Source organism: Anomaloglossus baeobatrachus, chromosome 6, assembly GCF_048569485.1.
Source record: "Anomaloglossus baeobatrachus isolate aAnoBae1 chromosome 6, aAnoBae1.hap1, whole genome shotgun sequence".
Taxonomy (NCBI): domain Eukaryota; kingdom Metazoa; phylum Chordata; class Amphibia; order Anura; family Aromobatidae; genus Anomaloglossus; species Anomaloglossus baeobatrachus.
In genome coordinates, this window is record NC_134358.1 from 180,503,470 (window position 1) to 180,529,822 (window position 26,353).

Genomic DNA, 26,353 nt, shown 5'->3' on the forward strand with positions numbered 1-26,353 from the left:
AGGAGCAGAACAGATAGGCCTAAGACACACGGCATCAAAATCGGACCGAGGGCTTATAAATCAAGTGAATGTACCAATTTATTTGAATCGCATTTTAAACTTAATTCCAGATGGTACTATACACCTGTTAGACTAAACAAAATTTTTCAGCAAATTCACACTATTGCTGGAGACATTGTGGATGTAGAGGGGATATTTTCCATATCTTCTGGTATTGTCCAAAAGTGAGACCCCTCTGGAATGATGTTTCTACTCTGGTTGACAAAATTACACATTGCAAAATTAATTTGTCTCCACAACTTGCACTTCTTGCTCTAGAGATAGACCTAATTCCTCCTACTTTTAGGCCTATTGCTATTCACATATTCCTTGTTACGAAGAATGCTATAGCTGCCAACTGGAGAAAAACTACATTACCTTCCATAACAGACATTATTGGTAAAGTATCCCTTCATAACTATTTTCAAATGTGTCATGCTACTGTAAACAATACTTTCTCTTCCTATTACCGTAGATGGCAGCCTTGGACAGAAGTTTTCCCTCGTCCTTTCTAAGCACCTCTTCTCTTTAATGTTTTCTCTTTACTTTTTCTTTTCTATTCTTCTTACATTATCATCTCTCTCTTCCCCCTTTTTTATTATTATTCACTTGTGAACTTTGTTTATGTTTCCTTGTTTAATGCAGTATCAGAAATCAACATTTTAACCTTTTCAGCTATGTTTAAGAATACACCTTGATCCTCCATTCCCCTCTTCCTCTCCCCCTTCCCTATTAAAGTTTTTCCCATCCCCTTACCCCATTCCGTATCCTACCCACTCCTTCCTTAGGAATCTGCTTTATGGAAATATTTTTTTTGCTTTAATTCATCTGCTAATGATTCATTCTATTTCCTGTATTATTTCCCCTTTAAAATGTAATAAAAATTTCTGGAACACAAAATCGGAGCGAGTGGAATGCGATAAAACATCGCATTCCACTCGGACCAATATTACCCCATATGCCAGCTCCCATGAGCGATTATTTTCTTGGCCCCAATCAGACTAAGAAAACAATTGTAGCATGCTGCGATTGTAATGCGAGACTTTTTCTCTCGCACCCATTCAAGTCTGTGTGGCGAGAGAAAAATCGCACTGCACTCGCAGTACACCGGTGTACTGCTAGTTCATTGCGAGAATGGCAATAGCTGGCAACGGAGGAGAGAGGGAGATAAATCCCTTCCTTTCCTCCTCCGTGCCGGCCCGCCTATCCTCAGTGCTGGCCCGCCCCTCCTCATTGTCGGCACGTCTCCCACAGTTGAGGTCCGATCGCATGATTGGACCTCAGTCGCAGTGACACTCGCATGACACTCGACTCCTGCTGTGCTGCCAGCGTGAGCAGAGTGTCATGCGAGGATTACATTAGTCCTCGTGTGGCCCCGGCCATAGTGTGAGGGTAAAAACAAACTTCACTTCATTTTTAGCACTGGTGTTTAGCTACACTAAACTACACTCAGCCAAAGGAAAACTTCCAATTCTTTACTTTGTGTTAGTGCCCCCCGATGGTCACTATTTTTTGCCATGCTCAAGGTAAAAGTATAAACTGTAAAAAAATGATGTCCTTTCTTTCAAGGTTTACTACTAACCTTTGAAGACAAATTCTGTTCCTCCCATGACTTTCCTTGAATTCACACCTCTACTGTAACGACCCTTGGCATATATGGTGAAAGAAGGATGTTTGCATATTGGATCAGAGTAATGATAATAATATCCTTCCCATGTATGGTTTTTGTCATGGAAGGTAAAATGTCTGGTAAGAAAGAGGACTTCTGGACGCACTTCACAACGTTGGCTGACCCATTCTCCATTCAGTCCAATAGTCAAGTCTGCTTTAGGAGGTAATATTGGAGGATGATGCTCATCTGACCGGAAGATGATTCTACAGGCAATGCATGATTGTTCATGATTCTGAAACATAAGAATAGAAAATATGTAAAATGTAAAAATGTGGTGTAGACCACTCTTCAGTTCAAGACCACAAATTTCCCTGCCACATTGTGGATAGTAGGACAATTTGTTCCATATATATATTATATAAATGTCTATGTAATATACTTTATATTTACATAATAGAACTGTATAAAAAATTCTCTCTACTTATATTTTTCTGGATCCAGAGTTTAAAATATCACTAATCTAGAGAAACCCATCTATGGGATTATGGAAGTTTTCTGGAGGAGAAAAAAAATCCAACCAATTTCATTTTTATATTTGTTTTATTTGCAATATTTAAGCCCCAGTGATAAAATCAGCAGTACAGGTAGGATGCACAGACCAATTTATGTTATAAATTCTTTATACTGCATGTGGTTGAAATAAAAAAAAAATAATCTCATCTGTTTTGCTATCACTGTAATACACATTGGATTTTCTTCACACAAATCCACGGTATTAATCTGTTGCGTATCCAACCCATGCATACATATCCTTAAGGAACAAAATCACATTTACATTCTACTATGGTGAGTAATTTCATTGCAAATGTACTTGTATAGAGCATAAAACAATGGGTCTGTATCAATGGGTCTGTGTTATGGACCCTTTGACACTCTGTGGCATACCCTAATTTCCATTAGCATCACTGCTTCTCTTAACTAGACATGAGTGGACCCGTTGAAGTTCGGTTCTGTGGGTTCAGCCGGACTTTAGATAAAGTTCTGTTCGGGACCTGGACTTGACCTGAACCTCATTGGAAGTCACTGATTGGGCAGTTCAGGTCTCCGTCCACAGCCAGCCAGACATAAACATATCACATCCGGGGAACGGTAGCTGAGAGTTTTCCATTTTTTTTGTTTGGTGCACACTACACCCATTAATCCTCTTGTTAACACCAGTATACCATTGAAACACTGCAGGTGGCTCGCACTGGGCTGAGCACTGAGCGTACCTGAGCACAGCAATGCTCGAGTGGTTTGCATTCGTAAAGCACCCAAACTCCGAACACTGTTATTTTGTAAAGTCCGTATTCAGAACGAACACCAAACTTTACTTTTCAGGTTCAGTCATATCTACTCTTATCCTCTCCAGTACTGCAATGCTCAGGCAAGCAGGAGGTTAACATATTGTGACTCATTATCAAATGAGCTAACTGGTAATCGCTCAGTGAGTAATCCAAGAACCATAAGGATATGCAGGTTACCTCATAATATAGGGGTCGTTCCAAAAATGTACGCATAAATATCAAACATATAGATATATATATGACCCTATATATAGAAAAAATAGCTCAGACGTCACAATGGAAAAGGATAACTTCCCAATTGGCAGCTGATACCGCTAGAACGATATCTTCCATTGTCCATATGTAATACATGGCTGCACAACATAATATGTTAGTTTAAGGGATAATATAGAATGTTAATAAGCCTACAATGACCTATAGGCAAAATTAAATTAAACATGGCACAAAGAATTACCTATGTTGTGGCTGTGAAAAATATGTACCCAGGTGACCAAGGGACATCACCATGGGCACATATAAAAATGTATAAGAATATAGCAGATTTGGATAAAAAAACCCATCAAAATTTGCATATATGTGTGTTGTCTCATATTCTAGATCACAAAAAATTTTTTTTTGTGGTCACCTGGGTACATTTTTTTTTCACATCAGCTGCCAATTGGGAAGTTATCTTTTTCCATTGTGACATCTGAGCTATTTTTTCTATATATAGGGTCATATATACAGTACAGACCAAACGTTTGGACACACCTCATCTCTAGAACAACTGTTAAAGAGGAGACTTTGTGCAGCAGGCCTTCATGGTAAAATAGCTGCTAGGAAACCACTGCTAAGGACAGGCAACAAGCAGAAGAGACTTGTTTGGGATAAAGAACACAAAGAATGGACATTAGACCAGTGGAAATCTGTGCTTTCGTCACATGAGTCCAAATTTGAGATATTTGGATCCAACCACCGTATCTTTGTAGAAAAAGTGAACGGATGGACTCTACATGGCTGGTTCCCACCGTGAAGCATGGAGGAGGAGGTGTGATGGTGTGGGGGTGCTTTGCTGGTGACACTGTTGGGGATTTATTCAAAATTGAAGGCATACTAAACAAGCATGGCTACCACAGCATCTTGCAGCGGCGTGCTATTCCATCCGGTTTGCGTTTAGTTGGACCATCATTTATTATTCAACAGGACAATGACCCCAAACACACCTCCAGGCTGTGTAAGGACTATTTGACTAAGAAGAAGAGTGATGGAGTGCTATGCCAGATGACCTGGTTTCCACAGTCACCAGACCTGAACCCAATCGAGATGGTTTGGGGTGAGCTGGACCGCAGAGTGAAGGCAAAAGGGCCAACAAGTGCTAAGCATCTCTGGGAACTCCTTCTAGACTATTGGAAAACCTTTTCCGCTGACTAACTCTTGAAGCTCATCAAGAGAATGCCAAGAGTGTGCAAAGTAGTAATGAAAGCGAAAGGTGGCTACTTTGAAGAACCCAGAATATAAGACATATTTTCAGTTGTTTCACACTTTTTTAAGTATTTCATTCCACATGTTTTAATTCATAGGTTTGATGCCTTCAATGTGAATCTACAATTTTCAGTCATGAAAATAAAGAAAACTTATTGAATGAGTTGTGTCCAAACTTTTGGTCTGTACTAATATATATATATATATATATATATATATATATATATATATATATATATATATATAATATATACACATACACACACGATTGATATGTGTTAACCTCCTCTCGGTAGACAGCTTGTTATTCCCCTCGGGTGCCTCTAGTCAGTCCTTGGCTGGTAATATACGGCATATATATATATATATATATATATTTGTCTCATATGTCGCACACTGTGAAAAACCAAAATAAATTCTACCTTATAACATAAATGGAGGTATCAGAATATTATAATGGCCATTGTAATACCAGTCCAGCGCCCCTTCACGGCACCCTCCTTTGCTGGGTCCTACATTACACTGCATGTTCTCTGGGTTTTAAAAACCTACAAGATCAGCTGGTAAACAGAGCACCACTCCCTGTTATATGCATTATACAATAGAAAAAAACAGAATGAAACAGGGGTTCCCTTGCTGGTTTCCCACGCTGGTACTAACCTGAGTTCAAACCGTACTGGCAGCACCTTTACAATGTGGACAGGTGCGCATCTGGATGGTGTATATATATATGAGACAAAAAAGACCAGTCGCACACTGTGAAAAAAAAAAAAAAATTCTACCTTATAACATAAATGGATGTATTTGGAATATTATAATGGCCATTGTAATTCCAGCCCAGCGCCCCTTCACGGCACCCTCCTTTGCTGGGTCCTACATGATTGATATGTGTCAACCTCCTCTCGGTAGACAGCTTGTTATTACCCTCGAATGCCTCTAGTCAGTCCTCGGCTGCTATTATACGGTATATACTTTTGGCTCACTGGCTTAACTTATTGTAAGACATCAGAAAAAGAATTTTTGTGACACTAGATATATATATATACACACACACACACACACACACACACACACACATTAATATATATATATATGTATATATATATAAAAATATGCTATTTTTGATGTATTTTTCAATCCTGCTATATTTTTATGCATTATTATGTGTCCGTGGTGAAGTTTTTGTGTTTACCTCCCCTCACCTGTCTTTAATAAAGAATTTTTGCATTTGAATTTGTGACCATTGTGATCGTTTTTTTTGTTGTCTTTGTTGTAAAAAGTATCTTGCAATGATTCTGTCATATATTGAAAAAGTAATAGAAAAATAACTCCGGCACTCAAAACGGGACAAGAAAAAGTAGAATTCAGATGCTTTTTGCTCAGTACTGAGCAAAAAGCATCTGGATTCTACTTTTTCTTGTTGTCCCGTTTTGAGTGCCGGAGTTATTTTTCTATTACTAGTGTTTTTCTTCCTCCTGAGCACCACTTTACAGTTGATCCAGGCCTTCTCTGATTATAAATTGAAACAGAACCTTAATATTCAATACCCATGTTCTAAAGAAAACAGCAATAAAATGGTTAAGATTTGTGTGGCCAGATACTGCAGCGTGGCATGTGCTTTCTAGGGCACTTCAATGCTGAGGAGGTTAAGATTAAGGAAAAGGCTGTGTTTGATGTTGTATCAAAGCCCTCTTTGATCTTGATTAGAATATTGTGCTGCTTTTCCATAAAGGAAATGTTTGTCTGTAAGATCTGTATCACTGTAAGTTGTCACATGTAGCGAGTGCTCTTATAGTCCTTTGTGAATGGCAGAATGCAAAAATGTTTTAGGTTTTACATTAAAAAATGTGTCACATATATTATTCTATTACTAATAGTTGAAAAAAATAATTATAATAACAAGCTATTATGATTAATATTATTCAATGATTTAAACCTAAACAAAATAAAATATACAGTGATGTGCAAAAGGTTTAGGTAGATTTGGAAAAAATGCTGCAAAGTAATTACGCTTTCAAAAACAGGAGTGTTATTAATTATATTGTAAACTGAAGGAACAAAAGAGAAAATAAAAATCAATATTTGGTGTGACCCCCTTTGTCTTCATAACAGCATCAATGCATCTGTTTCTTTTATATACACTTGTTCAGTTTTTGAAGGAAAGCAATAGGTTGTTCCAAACATCACGGACAGATCTTCTGTGGATATAGGACTGTACAAATCCTTCTGTCTCTGAATGTAATTCCAAACAGACTTAATGATGTTGAAATCAGGGCTTGATTGGGGTCATATCATCATTTCCAGGACTCCTTTTTATTCTTTATAGTGTGGATAGGTCATAATAACATTGCTAACTTACAAGGAACCTCCACCATACTTCACTGTTGCCTGCAGTCATTCATTGTTGCACCTCTCTCCTGCCCTCTGGCTAACAGACTTCTGTTACAGTCTAATATTTCACATCTACAGATCACCTGCTGACATTTTTCTCCACCCCAGTTCCTATGTTTTCATGCGTAGTTGAGTTACTTATTACCATGTTGCAAGTATGGTTTTTGGACGCATTCTTCCATGAATGGACTTCTTAGAACAGTTGTGGAGTGATGCTGATTCCCACAGGTTACTGCTAGTTCTCAGCTGATGGCACTGCTGAACATCTTTGGTTTTTGAAGGAAAGTAATTGTGATGGGTCTTTCCTTCTGCTGCACTAAGTTTCTTTGGCTGAACACTGCATTTTCGGCCATTAAAGTTGTCATTTCTTGGTGTCCTCAATGTTGAGAAGTACAAACTGATAGTAAGTAGTGATGAGCGAGTATGCTTGTTACTACTCGGTACTCGCACGAGTATCACTGTACTCGGGCTACTCGGCGGGGACCGAGTAATCTCGCGATACTCGTGCTGTACTCGTGGTCTTCATCCCTGCATGTTGGCGCTCATTTGAGAGCCAGCCCTCATGCAGGGATTGGCTGGCAGACCACTGCAATGCCACAGCCCTGTTAGTTGTGGAATTGCAGTGATTGGCCGGCCTGCACAGCGTGACCGAGCCTTTATACCGGCGGGCGCGCTGTGCTCTGCTCACAGCCATCCAGACAGTCAGTGCAGGGGGAGTGTTGCTGCTTCAGGGAAAGGTTTGCGGCCCTTTATAGTTATTTCCGTAGCAGGGCTGCAAACAGTGTGACCAGAAGTCCTTCTCAGGACTATTATAGTTGTATACAGGCAGGCAGGGTATAGCCAGGTCGGAGTACAGTAGCAGAGTCCTTCTCAGGACTATTGTTGCTGTATACAGGCAGGGTATAGCCAGGTCGGAATACAGGCTAGTGACCAGAAGAGTCCTTGTCAGGACCATTGTAGCAGTATACAGGCAGGCAGGCAGGGTATATAGCCATTCCTAGTGGTGACCGTATACCAGCCTTCATCATATCTGGGGCTGGTGTACACAGTCTAAAACAGTCCTGATAGTGTCAGACTTCTCAGTAATTGTCGCTCCTAAAAACCTGTTAGGTTCTTAGTGCGTCCGTGCTTGCATTTAAAAACCGCACGTGTGTGCCTGTCGGTGGCAGCGTACAGGTGCACGTTTTGCACAAACTATTATATAACGCACAAGTCTAGTGTATAATACACGTCAGTCAGCAGTGTCTGATAGTGTCAGACGTCTCAGTAATTGTCGCTCCTAAAAACCTGTTAGGTTCTTAGTGCGTCCGTGCTTGCATTTAAAAACCGCACGTGTGTGCCTGTCAGTGGCAGCATACAGGTGCACTTGTGTGCGTTTTGCACAAACTTGGATATAACGCACAAGTCCAGTGAATACACGTCAGCACAGCATTGCAAAATGCGCAAGGGCGTTGGCAATGAAAAAGGAAGTGGACGTGATAGTGGTGCAGGCAGAGGCCGAGGTCGTGGGCACGCTCTAATTTCGCCACAACAAAGGGCCACATCTACTCGCTCGCACTTCCTGTCCCAAATTCTTGGGGACCGCAGCAGTACACCGCTCTTGAACCAAGACCAGTGTCAACAGGTTATTAGTTGGATAGCGGATAATGCTTCCAGTCAGATTGGCACCACCACAAACACTCTGTCTTCCACACGGACAAGTGTCAGTAGCCGTGATACTGCACCGCACATTTCAGAACCTGATCCTCCTTCCTACCACCAGGCAGAGTACACGTCCTCGGACAATACTGATCCCACACTTGGACACTCGGAAGAGCTGTTCACATTTCCATTCGCACATTCTGGCCTCTCGCCAGCTCATGTTGAAGTGGGTCATGAGGAGATCGTATGTACAGATGCCCAAATATTTGAGCAGCCACGTTCTCACGAAGTTGGCAACGTGTCTCAACAAGGGGTGGACGATGATGAGACACAATTGTCAGGAAGTCAGGAGGAGGAGCAGGGTGCGGAAGAGGAAGACGACGTGGTGGATGATCCAATAACTGACCCAACCTGGCAGGAGGATATGCAGAGCAAGGACAGCAGTGCACAGGGGGAGGGAGGCGTAGCATCCCAACAGGCAGTAAGAAGCAGGGTGGTGGCTCCAGGCAGAAGTCAGGCAACCGTTCCCCGGAACAACAACACGACACAAGGTGCCTGTACAAATGTTAGGTCTTCCCGAGTCTGGCAGTTTTTTAAGTTGGCTCCAGATGATTCTAAAAAGGCCATTTGCAACACCTGCCGTGCCAGCATCAGCAGGGATACCAAAACTAGCAGCCTGACCACCACCAGCATGATCAGGCACATGTCAGCCAAGCACCCGACTTTGTGGGAAGTACAACAGAGTCGAGGAGCAGTGCTTGCTGATGTCACTGCTACGTCTTCGCTTGTTGTGTATGTGAGCCAATCCCCTGTCCATGCTGTTTGCGAACAAGCCTCCTCCGGTCCTGCACCTGCAGTTGCCTACGCAGAAATAACACCATCATCAAGCACGTCCTTGTCCCAGCGCAGCGTTCAGTTATCCATTCAGCAAACCTTTGAACGCAGGAGCAAATACACTGCCAACGCCCCACATGCTACAGTTCTAAATGCTAACATTTCGCGACTACTTGTGCTGGAAATGTTGCCTTTTAGGCTGGTGGAGACAGAAGCATTCCGCGACCTGATGGCGGCAGCTGTCCCACGTTACTCGGTCCCCAGCCGCCACTATTTCTCCCGGTGTGCCGTCCCCGCATTGCATAACCACGTGTCACAAAACATCACACGTGCCCTGAACAACGCTGTGTCACCCAAAGTCCACCTAACCACAGACACGTGGACAAGTGCTTGTGGGCAAGGCCGCTACATCTCGTTGACGGCACAATGGGTTAATATTGTGGAAGCTGGGACCCAGTCTGAGCGAGGGACGGAACACGTCCTTCCCACACCAAGGTTTGCAGGCCCTACCTCAGTCAGGGTTTCACCCACACTTTACAGCTCCGGAATGTCATGCTCTTCAGCCTCCTCCTCCTCCTGCGCATCCTCATCCACTTTACCCTCCACACCAGTCCCAAGCTGGAAGCACTGCAGCACTGCCTCGGCGAAGCGGCAACAGGCTGTGCTGAAGCTAATCTGCATAGGTGACAAACCCCACAATGCAGAAGAGGTGTGGACAGCTCTGAAACAGCACTGGCTCACACCTCTGAACCTAAAGCCAGGAAAGGTCGTGTGTGACAATGGCCGGAACCTGGTGGCGGCTTTGAGGCGAGGCCAGCTGACACATGTTCCATGCGTGGCCCATGTGCTCAACCTCGTGGTTCAGCGGTTTCTAAAGTCATACCCAGAGCTGTCTGATCTGCTGGTAAAAGTTCGCCGCCTGTCTGCACATTTTCGAAAGTCACCTACTGCTTCAGCCGGCCTTGCCGGCTTTCAGCGCCGTTTGCATCTTCCGGCTCACAGACTGGTGTGTGATGTCCCCACGCGTTGGAATTCAACTCTGCACATGTTGGTCAGGATATGTGAGCAGAAGATGGCAGTTGTTGAGTACCTGTATCACCTAAGCCGTCGGGAAATGGGTCAAACTCCACACATAACACCTGAGGAGTGGAGATGGATGTCCGACCTATGTACCATCCTCCAAAACTTTGAGGACTCCACCAAGATGGTGAGTGGTGATGACGCCATTATTAGCGTCACCATACCGCTTCTCTGCCTTCTAAAACGGTCTCTGCTCAAAAACAAACATGATGCATTGCAGGCAGAGCGCGATGAGTTGGAGCAAGAAACAGTAGTGGGTGTGGGTGATAACACACAGCCCAGCCTCGTCTCATCACAACGTGCAGTGGAGGACTATGACGAGGAGGAGGATGAAGACATGGAGCAACTCTCCGGCCAAATTGAGGATATGACATGCACACCAGTCATATCCTCGGTTCAGCGTGGCTGGCCAGAGGACAGGGTAGATGAGGAGGAGGAGGAGGAGGACAGCATGTTCAGTCATCGTGTTGGTCAGGATACTGAAGTACTGGCTGTTAAGAGTCTGGCGCACATGGCTGACTTTATGGTAAGCTGCCTGTCTCGTGACCCTCGCGTTAAGAACATCTTGGCCGACAATCATTACTGGTTGGTAACACTGTTAGACCCACGCTACAAGGAGAACTTTATGTCTCTTATTCCCGAGGCGGAAAGGTCAGCCAAAATGCAGCAGTTCCGAAGGCCATAGTCACGGAAGTAGGCAAAGCATTCCCCTCACAAAACGCTAGCGGTATAGGTCAGGAATCAGTGGACAACCAAGGCGTAAAGCCGAGAGGGGCACAAGTCCAATCTGCCAGAGGTAGGGGAACAGTATTTAAGATGTGGGACAGTTTTCTCAGCCCCTCACGTACCACAGCCCCTGAGGTGCGGGGTAGTGCCACAAGAAATCCTAAGTTTGCCCAGATGCTCAAGGAGTACCTTGCAGATCGAACAACTGTACTCCGACATTCCTCTGTGCCTTACAATCATTGGGTATCCAAGGTGGACACGTGGCATGAATTGGCTCTCTACGCCTTGGAAGTCCTGGCCTGCCCTGCCGCTAGCGTTTTGTCAGAGCGTGTTTTTAGTGCCGCAGGTGGAATCATTACAGATAAACGCACCCGCCTGTCAACTGAAAATGCTGACAGGCTGACTCTGATCAAGATGAACAAGGGTTGGATTGGGCCAGACTTCACCACACCACCAGCAAATGAGAGCGGAATTTAAAGTTTGTAACGGGAATTTGCCATGTACCTCCACTCACCCATGGGTACACACTTCTGGACTTTGGATAATCGCTGGACTGCTCCTCCTTCTCCTCATGCGCCACCATGATGACCGTTACAATAGTTAGGCCTTTGTTTCAGGTATACCCCCAGTGGTAAATTTTTTCGCCCATTCTTTCAGAATGGACATTACAACGACAGGGGACCCGCTCCTTTGCAATGGGAACAATGTTTTGAGGCCCTCATGCACATCTCTATCCAGGGACAATGTGGAGCCTCCCAATTTTTGGCTGCCCTGCCTAAGGGCTATACTACAATAGACCCACTTCCTGACAATGGACACTTCAGGTTTACAGGCCCTCATGCACGTCTCTATCCAGGGACAATGTGGAGCCTCCCAATTTTTGGCTGCCCTGCCAAAGGGCTATACTACAATAGACCCACTTCCTTACAATGGGCACTTCAGGTTTACAGGCCCTCAGGCACGTCTCTATCCAGGGACAATGTGGAGCCTCCCAATTTTTGGCTGCCCTGCCTAAGGGCTATACTACAATAGACCCACTTCCTGACAATGGACACTTCAGGTTTACAGGCCCTCATGCACGTCTCTATCCAGGAACAATGTGGAGCCTCCCAATTTTTGGCTGCCCTGCCAAAGGGCTATACTACAATAGACCCACTTCCTTACAATGGGCACTTCAGGTTTACAGGCCCTCATGCACGTCTCTATCCAGGTACAACGTGGAGACTCCCAATTTTTTGCTGCCCTGCCAAAGGGCTATACTACAATAGGCCCACTTCCTTACAATGGGCACTTCAGGTTTACAGGCCCTCATGCACGTCTCTATCCAGGGACAACGTGGAGCCTCCCAATTTTTGGCTGCCCTGCCAAAGTGCTATACTACAATAGACCCACTTCCTCAAAATGGGCACATTAGACTCAAGAGGCCTTCATGTACGTCTCTTCTCAGGGACATCGAAGTGCCACACAATGTTTTCACGTAAAATCTTTCATGTAATCTCCAAAAGTAACATACACCAGCTCTATCTCACTATTGGGTATGTGCCCTTAACATTTCCGCCATGAAAATTCATTTTGGTGTCATTTTGGAAGGTTTTCTGGTGAGTCCGTAAAAATGGCGTAAAACACGGACAAAATTGTTCACAGCTGTGACTTTTGAGTGATAAATGCTTCAAGGGGTCTTCCCCATGCTGTTGCCATGTCATTTGAGCACTCTTGAGACTTTTGTGACATTTTTAGGGTTTCTACATGCTGCCGGGGGTGATTTCATAAAAATACTCGGGTCTCCCATAGGATAACATTGGGCTCGGTGCTCGGGCCGAGTACACGAGTATCTTGGGATGCTCTGCCCGAGCCTTGAGCACCCGAGCTTTTTAGTACTCGCTCATCACTAATATTAAGTCATCCTACAATACCATTGTTTGATTGGTTCCATATTTATTCTGCAGCAAGACAATGACCCCAAACATATAGAGAATATAATTAAGCACTATCTTTAGTGAAAAGGACAACAATTAATCCTGGAAGTAATCATATGGACCTCATAGATCCCTCATCTCCATATGTCTATAAGGTATTACAGGAAGAGACATAAGGATTTGCGCAAGCCTACATCCAAAGATCTGTGATTAGTTCTCTAAGATTTTTAGAACAACCTCCCTGCCAAACGCCTTTAACCCCTTCATGACCTAGGATGTATATATACATACTAGGTTGGCTCCCCCCGATTATTGCAAACTTGTGTGGCGAGCCCGAGGTACTCCCCTCAAATGTCTGCTGATCTGATCAACAGACATGTGCGGCTAACAGCAGCGGGTGAATCAAAGATCCACATGTGCTTTTTAACCCCTTAGATCTCGCTGTCAAACTGATAGCGTGATCTAATGCGCACTAGCGGAGATTGTGCTGTTCCCCGCAACCAATGAGTTGGCATGGCAGCGTGGGGTCAGCTGATGACCCCTGTCGCTGCCATGACTCTCTTCTTGTGAATGCTGACATAGTGTCGGCACTCACTGGAGGTCAGCATTTCTGCTGATCAGAGCAATGCTGAAGCATCGCTCTGATCAGCACAAGCAATGAGAATTTTCAGAGATAAAGTCCCCTATTGGCACTAGTAAAATCATTAAAAAATGTAAAAATAAAAGTTTTAAAAAATATAAAAAAAAAAGTTCAAATCACCCCCCTTATGCCCCTTTGAAAATAAAACAATAATACTAAAAATACACATATTTACTATCGCCGAGTTCAGAAATGTAAAACTATACATGTTTGGTATCTATAAACTCATAGCAGCCTGAGGAATCCTAATGCCAGGCAGGTTTTTCAAAATAGTGAGCATGCTAAATAAACTCCAAAAACAATCGTACAATTGCACTTTTTTTTTTTGCAATTTCACCGCACTTTGAATTTTTATTTCTGTTTTCCAGTACACTATGGGGCAGGATGAATGGTGTCGGTCAAAAGTACAACTCGTCTGCAAAAAACAAGCCCTCATATGGCTATATTGATAGAAAAATAAAAATTTTATGGCTCTTGGAAGAAGGGGAGGAAAAAAAGAAAATGAAAAATGGAAAATCACCGGTGGGAGAAGGGATTAAAAATGGCGTGTAATTGTATCTAGAAGAATTGATGCTTTAATTCTGTTTTGAAGGCAAAGGGTGGTCACACCACATAATGATATGACTTAAGTTTCTTTTATTAATTCGCTTTTAACTTTATTAATTATTAAAAATAATCCATGAACACTTCTATTTTTTAATGCATTCTTACTTTGCACCATTATTTCCACACTTGCCTAAACATTTGCACAGTACTGTATATGCAACACATACTTCATATTTCCAACTTGTGTACAAAAAGGTATTTTAGATGAGCTGTAAATGTTTAGAGTATATGGTCAAGTAGATCAATGGTAGATTTCTCTTCTAAAAGGTTGGAATTTTTTCAGTTTTTTTTTTCTATATATAACTCCAAGGCAGCCCTGTGAGTATTTTTTATTACAAGCTTCAAAGTCTGTGTGTGATCTCAATCTACATGATGAAGCTATAAAGGAGTTGTATAGTAAAAATAATATGACATTATTAGGGATGAGCGAATGTGTTCGCCACTATTCGGTATCCGACGGATAATAGGGTATCCGTGGCATCCGCTATCCGACGGCTAATATGGTATTCGCTCCAATACTTTCATTTTCATTTTTAGACTTCCTGACGCCTTTTTCCAGCCAATGAACACATCTGACATTGCTTGCCTTCACATGAACGTCGCAGCCATCTTTGTTGTGGCGTTACGGTGATTGGCTTGGCCGCACGGCATCATGAGGGCTATATAAGTCAGCGGCCATTATGGTCAGTCGGTCTTTCCCTCTCTCTTTCTTACTCACTGATCACAGGCGCGGCGCTGCACGGCTGTCACACTGTGGCGGATTCTCCAGCTTTTGAAAATGCCGGCCGCACATTAATCCATCTCGTATTCCCTGCTTCCCTTGCCCACCGGCGTCTATGATTGATTGCAGTCAGACACCCCCCCCTGAGTGACAGCTGTCTTACTCCAACCAATCACAGCTGCCGGTGGGCGCGTCTATATCGTGTAGTAAAATAAATAAAGTAAAACAACGACGTGTGGTCCCCCCCAAATGATACCCAGCCGGGGTACGCACACAGCAGCAGGCCGGTATTCTCAGGCTGGGGAGGGCGAGGGCCATGGTTACGGCCCCCCCACCCGCAGCCGAGAATATCAGCCTGCTGCTGCCCAAAGAATGTCGCATCCATTAGATGTCACCGGCCCTTGCTGATTGCCGTGCAGCGGTGGCCATCAGGTTAATAAGGAGTTAATGGCAGCGCATCACTGCGACTAAGTCCAAGATTAGTAATGGCAGTGTCTATGACACGCCATCACTAATCTATAGTGAAAATAAATAAACACACACCGAAAAATCCTTTATTTGAAATAAAACACCAAAAAGCCTCTCTGTCACCACTTTATTAACCCCCCAAATATCCAGGTCCGGCGTTATCCACACTCGGCGACGTCTGTGAGTGAGTGCTCCATGCAGAATCATTCCGTGAACGATGCTACAGAGGTAGCTCCAGGTCATTTCTCACGGTCGGTGAAGTCAACACATTACCAATCACGAGAACTGTAATAAAAGCTGTAATATCATCTATCTATCCATCTATCTATCCAACTATCTATCTGTTCCTCTATCTATCCCTCTATCCATCTATCTATCTATCTATCCATTATCTATCTATCCATCTATCTATCCATTAGCTATCTATCTACTATCTATCTATCTATAAATCCATCTATCTATCTATCCATCCATCTATCCCTCTATCTATCTATCTATCTATCTATCCATCTATCTATTCATTATCTATCTATCTATCCCTCTATCTATCTATCCATCCATCCATCCCTCTATCTATTATCTATCTATCCCTCTATCTATCCATCCATCCCTCTATCTATCCATTATCTATCTATCCCTCTATGTATCCGTTATCTATCTATCCCTCTATCTATCCCTCTATCTATCCCTCTATCTATCTATCTATCTATCTATCTGATAGATAGATAGATTGATGGATAGATAGATGGATAGATAGAGGGATAGATAATGGATAGATAGAGGGATAGATAGATGGATAGATAGAGGGATAGATGGATAGATATATAGATAGATAATGGAGATAGATAATGGATAGATAGAGGGATAGATAGATGGATAGATAGAGGGATAGATGGATAGATAGATAGATAATGGAGATAGATAATGGATAGATAGAGGGATAGATAGATAATGGATAGATAGAGGGATAGGTAGATAATAGATACTGCAGATAGATAGAGGGATAGATAGATAATGGATAGATAGATGGATAGATATAGATAATGGATAGATAGATACACAGATAAATGGATAGATAGATGGATAGATAGATGGATGGATAGATAGAGGAATAGATAGATAATGGATAGATATAGGGATAGAGAGATAGATAATGGATAGATAGATAGATAGATAAATAGACAGGCAGACCGATGTCAAACACATATAGAATGTCCCACCTCCCTGCATATTCTAAGCTGGCACTCTTTAGTGATTTTCATGTGGCAGTAAAGGGTGCTTAACCTTGTATTTAGCCAAAAAAATAAATAATTAAAAAAAAAAAAAGCGACGTGGGGTCCCCCCATTTTTTATAGCCAGCTAAGGTAAAGCAGATAGTTGCAGCCTGTAGACAACAGCTGGCAGCTTTACCTTGTTTGGAGATTCAATTTGGAGGGGCCCCAGGCTCTTTTTTATAATTATTTATAAATAAATTAAAAAACAAAAATGGGTGTTCCCCCAAATTGGTTCCCCAGCCAAGGTAAAGCGGACAGCTGTGGTCTGGTATTTTCACGGTGGGAAGGTCCATAGTTATTGGCCCTTCCCAGACTAAAAATAGCAGGTCGCAGCTGCCCCAGAAGTGGCGCATCCATTAGATGCGCCAATCCTGGCGCTTCGCCCCAGCTCATCCCGTTGCCCTGATGCGGTGGCAAACAGGGTAATAAATGGGGTTGATACCAGATGTGTAATGTAACCTGACATCAAGCCCAGCAGTTGGTGATGTCATGGCGTCTATCAGATACCCAAAATCACCAACTGTCAGTAATAAAAGTAGAAAAAAAAATAGACAACAATAAAAAAAATTATTTGAAAAAACACTCCCCAAAACATTCCCTCTTTCACCAACTTATTGTAAAGAAAAAAAAAATCTCCTGTAATCCATTTTGGAAGTCCCACAATGACTCTGGACCTTCTAGAATATGGGGGGCACGCTCAAGGAACGTGTCCCCCATTTTCTAGGAGTGCAGACCCTCCATGTGAGGAGTGTGGGTGCAAAGAATCTGCACCTACCCTCCCCGGGTCACAGCAGCATAGTCCGCGCAGCCAGTGCAGCTCCACAGGCGTTTTCACGGAAGAGAGGAAGCTGAGCTGACAGCCGCGCTCTGCGCATGCGCATAGCGTTCATTGTGAAGGAGGAGGGATGTGGGGATTAGCGCTGTGAAAAGGTAAAAACAGCGGGGGAAAACGGAACACAGGAAGCTGAGCTGATAGCCGCGCTCTGCGCATGCGCATAGCGTTCATTGTGAAGGAGGAAGGATGCGGGGGATTAGCGCTGCGAAAAGGTAAAAACAGCGGGGGGAAACCGGGAGACACCGGGGGAGTGTGGGGGGGTGACTAAAGGCCGCTTTACATGCAATGACATCGGTAAAGCGATGTCGTTGGGGTCACGTAATTCGTGACGCATATCCGGCCTCGTTAGTGATGTCGTTGCGTGTGACACCTACGAGCGATCGAAAAAGGTCGCAAAATCGTGAAAAATTGTTAATCGTTGACACGCGCCTCCATTCCCAAATATCGTTGCTGTTGCAGGACGCAGGTTGTTCATCATTCCTGTGGCAGCACACATCGCTATGTGTGACACCGAAGGAACGAGGAACCTCACCTTACCTGTGGCCGCCCGCAATGAGGAAGGAAGGAGGTGGGCGGGATGTTCGTCCCGCTCATCTCTGTCCCTTCGCTTCGATTGGGCGCCCGCTTAGTGACGTCGCTGTGAAGCCGAACGAACCGCCCCCTTAGAAAGGAGGCGGTTCACCGGTCACAGTGACATCGCTAGGCAGGTAAGAAGTGTGATGGGTTTGAGCGTTGTTGTGCGCCACGGGCAGCGATTTGCCCGTGATGCACAACCGACGGGGGCGGGTACGCACGCTAGCGATCTCGCTAGCAAGATCGCAGCGTGTAAAGCGGCCTTTAGCTGGACCCGGGGAGTAGTTTTCTGTCGCATGTGTCATGGCACATGCGACAGAAATCAGAGGAAGAGGGTAAATGCGGGCGGCGCGTTAGTGTGCGTCCTGTCATCTTGGATGAATCGGAAGGGGGCAGAAATGCAGTCACACACCTTCTACAGGCTGTGCCAATACTGTTTCTCCCTTTTCCCATCCATTTCAGCCTCTTCCCCAGTCACCACAGCTCACCGACGGGTCCAACATAAAATTATTCTGTTTTCCCATAGACTTGCATTGGGGGCTGAATATTCGCGAATACTCGAATAGCTGCGAGGTATTCGTCGGATATTCGGTGGAGCGAATAGGATATTCGATCATCCCTATTTATTATCTCACCTCATTTTTTGCAAACGTTGCAGTGAGTTGCAGGTTGTATTGCAGCTAAGGGAAAAAGTTACTATATAAATCATCTTTTATTGCGAGTGTGAATGAGCGGGCGAGTGTTATTTGTTTCAAAGTGTGATTTGGATTAAATGTGTGACTTTTGATTCAGTGACTTTGGATTCAGAGGAACTCTCTGCCACATAATGTTATGATTAATTCACTACTAAAATTCAAGAGAGGCCTCGTTGCCTTGAAAAATATATTACTGGTTATGTGCACTAGATTCTATGATGGAGCGTTGATCCAGGGAACTAGTCAAATTGCCCTATGTGGAGTTGGGAAGAAATTTTTGGTCTGCCCCATAGGGTTTTTATGTTCATCTGGATAAACAGGTTAGCCTCTGGGTTGAATTTGATGGACTTAAGTCTACTTTCAACCTAAAAACTATAAAAACTATGACTGTATTAACAAAAAATTAAACTGGATGCAACAGTGTATTTAGCTTTTATCTAAAGGGACCCTGTCACCAGGTTTTTCCCTTATGAGCTGTGGCCACCACCAGTGAGCCCCTATATATAGCATTCCAAAATTATCCTGTATATAAGAGTCCAGGCCACTCTGTATAACGTAAAAAACACCTTTATTATACTCATCTAGGGGGCGGTCCAGTCCGATAGGAGTCACTGCTCTCAAACCAGAGCCTCCTCCATCTTGCAAGATCGCCCTCCTCCTTCTTTTGAGGCCCATGTGGATGACTTGTCCTACGTCATCCACACAGGCCAGCATTGCGGTCCTGTGCAGGCGCACTGTGATCTCACTTTGACCTTTTTTCGCGCCTGCGGATTACAGTACAGTACATTACAGTACTTTGATCTGCCCTCAGTAGGGCAGATCAAAATGTGCTTGCTCAGGATGGCAATGCCGGCCTGTGTGGATGATGTAGGACGCATCATCCACACGGGCCTCAGAAGAAGGAGAATGGCGATCGCGCAAGATGGAGGAGTCGCCGTACCAAGAGCAGCGACACTCATCAGACCGGACTGCTGTGACGACATGGACTCTCATGGGTTAAAGTTTCTTAACATTCAGCCAGACGTATTGTTCTACTGTGTGGTAACTCATGTTTGCTTAACTATTGTTTGGGACCAGACCCTTCGGAGCATTCATTGTAATGTAGGTGTGTATTGCTAATCTAATGTAAATTACCTTAGTAGCCATTGTCGAGTCTGTGACTTGCAGACTTCATGTAGATATCTTCAGTCTTTCTATGCACATCATTTGGATGAAGGTTGAGATTCATCCAATGGGAAAGGCGATCTTGTCCAACCAATCGCTGAGGACGCAGTGTATCCAAGTGGAAGGCTGTGGCTATAAAAGGGATTTCTTTAAGCCACCAGGTTATTGATGGATGCTGATGGATCCAGTCTAAGCTCTTAGGAGATGACTAGAGGATCAGGATATCTTATGGCTTCAATCTAGGGACTCCGGTTACGGTTGGAGACCATATCCACAGCCTAGGGATTTCAACTCCGGCTGCCAGGATTGTAACATCATACCAGGACTACCTAAGGAGGACACTCAGGTTGGGACAGTTCAGTCACCTGCTACAGACTTTGCGGACCTCAGCCAGCTTCCTAAATCTGGCATTATTCCTTTCTCGGTGGGTGCCTGCCAAAAGCGGGGTGCTGCTGGTTTGGAGTAAATAGCCTTGGAACCTCTGAGGCATGGACATTCTAAATCCCTGGTGAGCCAGCGGAAGGGTGAGACTCTGTTGCCTGTTACATTTGTGTGTTTTGCTGGTTATGTGCCGTTAATTGTTTGGGGATCCAATAAAGTCTAATTATTGTGGTTCCCTCACGCTGTGTTGTCTGAGTAGTGTTACGCCCACAGTTAAGGAGGCCGGCGTTCAGTTGGAATGAGCCCTGAGCCACGCTGTCTTTCTAAAGGCGGCGGGTTTTAGTGGACGAGAGCACCCACTGAGCCCCGTGTCTCCACAACTGCCCCTTAGACGAGTATTATAAAAGGTGTTTTTTTAAGTTATACAGCGCGCCAAGGCTCTTATATACAGTATTCTGGAATGCTATATATAAGGGCTCGTATTATTAAACATATTATTAAAATGACTAGCTATTCAAGATGACATATTTTCAAATAGTACCTGTTTGCCAAAGATCCCTAAGGTTAATATATGCTGCCTATAACTACAGTTGCTTGATGATATAGAAAGTTGTTCTGTGCTCATTTATTTTAATTTACAGATAACATGGATTAAAAGTGGGCTTCTTACAAATGACTATTTGTGCAAACTGGTGATTAGCTTTTATCGCCGGTGAAAGAAACATACTGCAAGACTTTTGCCCTGCAGTGACTGACCATACATGTAATACATGGACAGACCACGTATTACAGAGGAAAAGCCATGTTTACAGTTCTACAGCTGTCTAATCTGACTGAGAAATGTTGAACAAAATGGGGTACTCTGTCTCGATGGCAGTCATATTACCTAGTAACATATGGACAGGGGTACGTCTTATAAGGCAACTTTATTTAATAAGGTGTTCCCATCTCTAAGATCTTATCCCAATATGTAGTAGGTATAATAATAATAATATTAGAAAATACCTCCAATTAAAAATGTAGTATAGTTCTTCTGATTAACTCTGTCACTTACCTCATGTGCAGGGCATTACAATAGCTTAGGTATCCATGGTTACAACCATGCAAATTTTGACAGTTTGTAGCTTGTGGTCGTAACTATGGATACCTAAACTGCAATGCCCTGCACATGAGGTAAGAGATATGGTTATATCAGAATAACTATACAACATTTATAAGGGGGATAGGATCTTGGAGATGGGAAAACTCCTTTAAGCAATACCCAAATCTTAATTAAATAAATGGAAAGTGTTGTATTCATTCTCCTGAAGTCGTAGTAGGAATATACTCTGCTGTGTGATCTGCATGACTAAAGCCCGCTTTACACGCTACAATAAATCTTACGATGTTTCGGCGGGGTCACGTCGTGACGCACATCCGGCATCGTAAGGTACATTGTAGTGTGTGACAGCTACGTGCGATTGCGATTGAACGTTAAAACGTTCATCGCATACACGTCGTTGAATCCTGACGAATTGCACGTCAGGTTGTTCAATGTTCCCGAGGCAGCACACGTTGCAGTGTGTGACACCCCGGGAACATTGAACAGATCTTACCTGCCTCCCGCGGCTCCAGCCGGCAATGTGGAAGGAAGGAGGTGGGTGGGATGTTTACGTCCCGCTCATCTCTGCCCCTCCGCTTCTATTGGCCGGCTGCCGCGTGACGTCAATGTGACGCCGAACGTCCCTCCCACTCCAGGAAGTGGACGTTCGCCGCCCACATCGAGGTCGTATGGACGGGTAAGTATGTGTGACGGGGGTTAATCGTTTGTGTGGCACGTTCAACAAATTGAACGTGCCACACATACGATGGGGGCGTTGCAAATCGCATACGATATTGTATGCGAAATTGCAACGTGTAAAGCAGGCTTAAAAGTGTCAGCTCTGTCTGCAATGTGATAAGAATTGGTGTATGTTAAACCGATTAGACGAGTAAGCTCTGTATCTGTTGGCGTGGTTGCTTTCAGCAGTTGCAAAGTCTTTCTATGACTAGTGGAAAAGTGCATATTTCGGCAGCAGCGGATAATATATACAATATAAATAAAGATGTGCCAATATTAGGGCTTTTGAAGTTCTGTAATGAGAATAGTATCACTGAGGATATCCTGTATCCTTGAGATACAAAACAGCGGAAGACAAGTGAAAAGGGAACCAATGAGTGGTTCTACCAATCAGAGCGGAGAGCAAATATTTCCTTAGATAAATGAATGTAGACATAGAATTAGGCTAGTTTTACACTTGCGCTGAACGGTATCCGTTGCATTGCGTTGTGTGACGGATGCAATGGATGTGTTGCATATAGTGGCACAACAGGTGCAACGGATGCTGCAAAAAGGGTTGTCCATTGAATGAAGCACATTTTAAGTAATGGGTAGTGTGAGGTAGCAGCGTTGTTTGGGCAAAAACGTGAGGCAGTGAAGCAGCAGCGTGTTCACACCAACAGTCTATTTATTGTTGCAGCATAAATAGATCCAATTTCCCACAGTCAAAGTCTCTTCCGGATCATAGCCGGTGCATATAGACAAATTCTTTGCATCAAAGTCTTGTTACCTTAGGACCCCGATAACCGCAGGGATCTGTATAAGGTTCTCCTAGGCTGACACTCTTGGCCTGTGTTCACTCCACACAGAGCCAGCCCAGCTCACACCGCATGTGTTAGCTTCACCAAGCCTGGCTCTCAACTGAGACACACCCTGCTGTGCTCTGCATGATTTTAAATGAAAATGCCGGACATGAGGATTGCTACAAAACCTGGACTGGGAGGAGGGATCTGTCTCCCTGTTACCCTTTGTGCTATACTCCCAGTAATAGCTATAGCAAACTCAGAGGGTTTCCAGACACATTCTGGGGGACACATAGCGGTCTTCAAATATTACCCCTGTCACTGCCTCACATATCCCCCCCCTCAGTTCAAACGGGCGGGGTTGAACTTTTGCCAACATACAGGGACCTCTGGACAGGGCATCCGCATTGCCCTGCAACCTACCAGCCCGGTGTTCCACAGAAAAGTGAAAGTTCTGCAAGGAGAGAAACCACCTGGTGACTCTAGCATTTCTCTCCTTAGCATTCCTCATCCAGACCAAAGGGGAGTGGTCTGTCACCAGGCGAAAGTGTCGCCCCAGCAGGTAGTAGCGTAGGGATTACAGAGCCCATTTTATGGCCCGGCACTCCTTCTCCACTATGCTATAGTTCTTCTCTGCTGGGGTGAGTTTTCTACTCAAATAGGTGACCGGGTGCTCTTCTCCCTCTACCTCCTGGGACAGAACCGCACCCAGACCCACCTCAGAGGCATCTGCCTGTACTATAAACTCCTTTTGAAAGTCAGGGTTGACAAGGACAGGCTGACCACATAGGACTACCTTTAGCACCTGAAAGGCTTCCTCTGCTTGTGTATTCCAGTGGACCATGACCGACTTCTTGACTTCTTCCCTTTTAAAAGATCGGACAAAGGCGCCGACCGTCCAGCAAAATTGGGTATGAATCGTCGGTAATACCCCATTATACCCAAAAAGGCTCTTACCTGTTTTGTGGTAAGGGGACGAGGCCAGTTTTGAATGGCTTCGATTTTGTTTACTTGTGGCTTGATAACCCCTTGGCCTATCACATACCCTAAGTAACGGGCTTCTTTAAGACCCATAGCACATTTGCTTGGATTCGCCGTCAGACCAGCCGCTCTGAGCGAATCCACTACCGCTTGTACCTGAGATAAGTGGGTGCTCCAGTCACTGCTATAGATGATGATGTCATCCAAATATGCGGAGGCATATGGTTGGTGGGGTTCTAACACTATGTCCATTAATCTCTGAAACGTGGCCGGAGCCCCATGTAAACCAAATGGCAAGACGACATAGTGATAGAGCCCCCCTGGCGTGACAAAAGCGGTCTTTTCTTTTGCCGCCTCTGTCAGCGGCACCTGCCAGTAACCTTTAGTGAGATCGAGAGTCGTGAAGTACTGGGCCCGTCCCAGTCTCTCTATCAGCTCGTCGACCCTGGGCATGGGATACATATCAAACTTCGATACCTCATTTAACTTTCGGAAGTCATTACAGAATCTTAAAGAACCGTCTGGTTTCGGGATCAGCACAATGGGACTGGCCCATTCGCTCGTGGATTTTTCAATAACCCCTAGTTGGAGCATCTTTTTTACCTCCTCCGCAATGGCTTGCCTACGAGCCTCTGGTACCCGGTATGGCCTCAGGCGTACCCTTACTTGAGGCTCGGTGACAATATCATGGTGGATTACGGTTGTTCGGCCGGGTAGGCTTGAGAACACATCCGTATTCCGCTGTACTAATCTCCAAGACTCCCGTCTCTGCTGTTTTGAGAGAGAATCCCCTATCCTTACTCCCAATTCATCATCAGGGGACCCCTCCTTTGTTGTTGTCAAGGCACCTGAAAAGGGTAGGTCCAACGTTACGTCAGCCACCATACATTCCCTGTCTTTCCACGCCTTCAGCAGGTTTACATGGTAGATTTGCTCTGGTTTTCTTCTACCTCGCTGATACACTTTATAGTTTACTTCCCCCACTTTCTCCCGGATCTCATAGGGACCTTGCCATTTGGCTAAGAACTTACTTTCTGCAGTAGGTATTAGGACTAAGACACGATCTCCCGGTTTAAAAGACCTGATGGAGGCCTTTCTATTATACTGAGTACTTTGGGCTGCCTGAGCATCCAGCAAATGCTCTTTAACAATGGGCATTATTGCCGTGATACGATCCTGCATACCCATAACGTATTCCACTGTGCTTTTGTGAGGGGTGGGCTCCTGTTCCCAAGTTTCCTTAACTATATCCAGCAGTCCCCGCGGATGTCTGCCATACAGTAACTCAAATGGCGAGAACCCGGTGGAAGATTGTGGGACCTCGCGGATAGCGAACATTAAATAGGGCAATAACATGTCCCAATCTTTCCCCTCTTTGGAGACCACCTTTTTTAACATAGCCTTCAGAGTTTTATTAAAACGTTCCACTAGCCCATCAGTCTGGGGATGGTACACTGACGTGCGTAGCTGCTTGATCTGGAAGAGTTTGCACAGTTCCTTTGTAATTTTAGACATAAAGGGAGTGCCCTGATCGGTCAGGATTTCTTTGGGTAACCCCACGCGACAGAACATAGCAAACAACTCCCGAGCAATAAGCCTCGCCGAGGTGTGACGTAGTGGAATGGCCTCCGGATAACGTGTCGCGTAATCCATCACTACCAGGATGTGCTGGTGACCACGGGCTGATTTTACAATGGGTCCGATCAGATCCATAGCAATCCGCTCAAAAGGCACCTCTATAATGGGTAAAGGTATCAGAGGACTGCGGTCAACTGACAAACTGGGCAGGACTCACAGAACCTCTTAATTTCTGTGCCGACCCCTGGCCAGTAAAACCGCTGAAACATGCGTTCCCGCGTTTTCTCTTCACCTAGGTGCCCACTCATTAGGTGGTTATGAGCCAATTCCAAGGTCTGACGGCGGTACGGCTGAGGGACCACCAACTGTTCCACTATTTCCCCCCGGATTGTATCAACCCGATAGAGCAACTCTCGCTTTAGAGCCATGTAGGGAGTTTCCAGCCTGGCACCAGGCCGCTGGGGTACCCCATCAATTACCTGTACATTTCCACGTCCAGGAGCCAATGTGGGGTCCCGGAGCTGTGCTGTTCCGAAATTATCTGGAGACACGTTCAACTCTGGGATTGCCTCGGGTGGCTCAACCTCTCCTGCCATTACCTCTAGGGGGAACCTGGCAGGGTTACACTCTGTCCCTATACTGGTGACCCCTACGGCATGTATCCCTGAGTCGGGATCGTCCGGCTCAGGGCCTGGTCAATCATACACCTCGGAGGGCTAGGTCGCCTCCCACATAATGTCCAGAACAGGGGCAAGTCTCTTCCCAAAATAACAGCATATGGAAGTCTTTT

At 44.6% G+C, this 26,353-nt stretch overlaps 1 protein-coding gene across 1 annotated transcript in view; it reads right to left on the reverse strand.

The window, feature by feature from the left end:
* APCDD1 (APC down-regulated 1) overlaps positions 1–26,353 on the reverse strand; it is a 105,074-nt gene that overhangs the window by 2,897 nt on the left and 75,824 nt on the right. The window contains exon 4 of the mRNA XM_075316400.1: positions 1,622–1,943. Coding sequence (XP_075172515.1) covers positions 1,622–1,943 — 322 coding nt within the window. The remainder of the gene's footprint in view (positions 1–1,621; positions 1,944–26,353) is intronic.